Below are 3,242 nucleotides of genomic sequence, written 5' to 3'. Positions count from 1 at the left end.
GAGGGAGAGAGAAAGGGAGGGAGGGAGGAAGGAAAGGAAGGAGGGAAGGAAGAAGGGGAGAAGGGAAGGAGGAAGGGAAGGAGGGAGGGAGGGAAGGAAGAAAGGAGGGAGGGGAGGAAGGAAGGAAGGAAGGAAAGAAGAGAGGGAGGGAAGGAGGGAAGAAGGAAGAAAGGAAGGAAGGTTAATTTATTTTTACACTCATTGTTGTTTTGCCTGCATGTATGTCTGGATCCCCTGGAACATGGCTATAAGCTGCCATGTGGGGACTGGAAATTGAACCTATGTCCCCTGGAAGGAAAGCTAATGCTCTCAACTGCTGAGCCATCTCTCCAGCCCCCAAAGGATTAATTCTGGTCTTAACACAGGAAAGAAAGGAAAGGAGACAGGAACTGAAAAGCCATTTAAAGCCAGACAAATAAAATGAATAAAATGAAAGAGCTACCGCCACGCTTGCTGACCTAAGTTTGACTCCAAGTACCCATGGGAGGAGAAATCCAAACCCACAAATTGTCCTCTGATCTCCACTTGCATGCCATGGTACACTCATGCCTACACACACACAATTTAAAAGAGTAATAATTTCTATAAAGGAAAGAGTAAGTGATAGATGCTAAGCAGTGTCTTATTTAATAATGACTTAGAAAAGGTGTCACATGTTAGGGGTGGCAGAAATGTTTGGGTGGAATGAAATATCTAAAGAAAGCATCAATTTAAGATAATAACTGTGGGGGAAGAGGCGCAATGAGTGGAGATCTAGTAGCAATCTATTTAGAAAGAAGATGCACAAAGGCTTGGTTTGAATTGTAGAAAGAATTCAGGACCAATTTTGGATTACTTACAAAGACAAAATGAAATCTGAATTACCTCTTGTGTAATATGCAGTTGCCTGGTAACATCATCTAGTGATTTAGTCAGTGATAATTTTTCTTCCTATTTATAAAAATAAAATTATGCAGCTTATAGTTGAATATAGTCATCTATAGCCAAGTACCAGCATAATACAAAGAGCCTGTTGAACATGCAAAAACATGCTTCTAAACTAGAACCTGCATTTTCAGAAAACCCCAGATCCGTGTGCCCTGAGCACTCGCTATGTAAGTACCTAAGCATTAACTGACATTTATTTTCTTAAGCAGAAACACTATGCTGTTCTTATACCACATACTTTACACAGCATTATAATATGTTCATATATTAGTGATACAAATCATTGTTCATATAACTTATGTTCAGAACATGTTCATATACTTATTTTCAATACACATACCATAACACAGTTTAAAAGAGTAACAATTTCCTTAAAGGAGAGTAAGTGATAGATGCCAAGCAGTGTCTTATTTCATGATGACTTAGAAAAGGGTCGTATGTTAGGGATGGCAGATTGTGTGCTCATCTAATTTGCCAGCTGATAAAATGGAATGTTGGTACCCAAGGCCAGGAGTTGTAAATATCTGGATCCTAAGCTTCTCAACTGCTGGTCTAGTTCTAGACTTAGTTATAGGCAGTAGGTAAATGAAAAACAGTGAAGTTCACTACAAAAAAGCAGCCAGGGTTGGGGAGTGGGGTAGGAGAGGTGGAGGTGTGCACACATGAACCCACAGTGATGTATAAAGTACTTAGTTAGGTCCCTAGTTTAAAAGAGTAACTTAAACTTAAAAACTTACCTTGCTACATTTCAAACATCCTGCTAGAAATTTCTTTATTTCTACATCATTTCCAGGTAAAAGCTTTAGTGACAGGTGAATAAGATGCTTAAAAGGATTTGTCTCTACTACATTTAAAAGTACTGGTGTGTTATCCAAAAGAGCAGCTGGAGAAATAAGCTGCAGTAGAAACCTTTGAAGAGAAAAGTCACATTATCACATACTTACAAACCTGGGAGACCCTGCCACTGTATCACACACGCCTCAACTCCAGACGGTAAAGGGGAGAAATCAAAAATCACTGGACAAAGAGAAATGGGAGTATGCTGGGGTGTAAATGGAGCATGGTACTAATGTTCACAATGGGAGACAAAAGGGAAAGAGAGAAAGCAAAACCTAAAAACGTAAACTCATCACATACCACAGGGGTGACCAAAGTCCCAGCTCCTTACTCCGACAACTTACCTTTAAGCAAAAGAATTACAGATTTATCCTTTTCCCTATAAATTCTCAGAATGATCCTATAGCCTTGATTCATAAGAGAAATTCTTTACAAAGAATAATGCCTAATAAACATGAAAAAGGAGCCAGGCATGGCGGCGAGTACCTTTAATCCCAGTACGAGGGAGGCAGCAGAAGATGGATCTGAGTTTGAGGTCAGCCTGGTCTACATAGTAAGTCCCAGGACAGCCAGAGCTACATAGCGAGACCTGGTCTCAAAATAATATAAAATAAAAAGGGGGAAAATGGTACAGAAAACATTTAAGATTTTAATAAAACAGTATTTTAAACAATACTCATCAGTTGTTCAAGCCAAGAAAAAGGTCCTGGTGAATTTTCCATGAGCAGGTGTCAGCAGCACGTGACCATGAACATAAATACAATCACAAACACAACAAAAAGTGTAAGAACAAAAAGTGGGGCTCTGTACGGGGCAGATCAAGACTGGTGCCCCTTGCTGATCTGAGTGCCTGGCCAAGTACAATCAGAGCCTTAGAATGGAGGAAGAGCTGGGCAGCAAAGCCAAGTTTGCTTAAAGCATGGACTGGAGCCACCAGCTGCTTAGGTCCTCTGTCCCTGTTGTCATCCAGGTGGCTCAAGGCAGGCCCAGTGCTTGCCCCTCCCATGTCACTGCTTCCCTAGATGTCCATGCCAGACCACCAAGAACTCTGCTAGAGGCCCCAGCTTTGTAAACATGGGATTAGTCTGAATCATTGATTCTGTCACCTGAATTCCCAGCTCGTGTCTGGAGACCCTGGAACTCCAGAGTAAACTCGAGGGTACCCACCATCAAGACTCCCTCAGTGGTTTACATGCAAAAATAATAGCTGCAGAAATGTTATTTCAACAGTTCAATAACTTGGGGCTCAAGACAGCTCATAGTTAAGCACAGTTGCTGCTCTCTCCAAGGACTTGAGTTCAGTTCCCAGCTCCCAGCTCAGAGAGCTAACATCTACCTGAGCTCCAGGAGGTTTGACACACCCAAGGGTGCCGACATACACGCAGAGACACATAAATAAGAAATAAATCCTAGGGGCTGGCGAGATGGCTCAGCGGGTAAGAGCACTGACTGCTCTTCCAAAGGTCCTGAGTTCAGAT

General features: G+C 41.8%; 1 protein-coding gene across 4 annotated transcripts in view; it reads right to left on the bottom strand.

The window, feature by feature from the left end:
* The window catches only part of Sass6 (SAS-6 centriolar assembly protein), a 35,128-nt gene that overhangs the window by 20,202 nt on the left and 11,684 nt on the right, over positions 1 to 3,242 (bottom strand). For all 4 annotated transcript variants that reach the window (XM_031375268.1, XM_031375270.1, XM_031375267.1 and 1 more), the window contains exons 5-6: positions 1,665 to 1,836; positions 865 to 930 (exon numbers count right to left, since the gene is read on the bottom strand). In XM_031375268.1, the coding sequence (XP_031231128.1) occupies positions 865 to 930; positions 1,665 to 1,836 (238 nt within the window). The remainder of the gene's footprint in view (positions 1 to 864; positions 931 to 1,664; positions 1,837 to 3,242) is intronic.

The sequence above is a fragment of the Mastomys coucha genome, unplaced genomic scaffold (assembly GCF_008632895.1).
Source record: "Mastomys coucha isolate ucsf_1 unplaced genomic scaffold, UCSF_Mcou_1 pScaffold16, whole genome shotgun sequence".
NCBI classification, from domain to species: domain Eukaryota; kingdom Metazoa; phylum Chordata; class Mammalia; order Rodentia; family Muridae; genus Mastomys; species Mastomys coucha.
The sequence above is the reverse complement of the archived record's forward strand: the minus strand, read 5'-3'. Positions and strand labels throughout refer to the sequence as shown.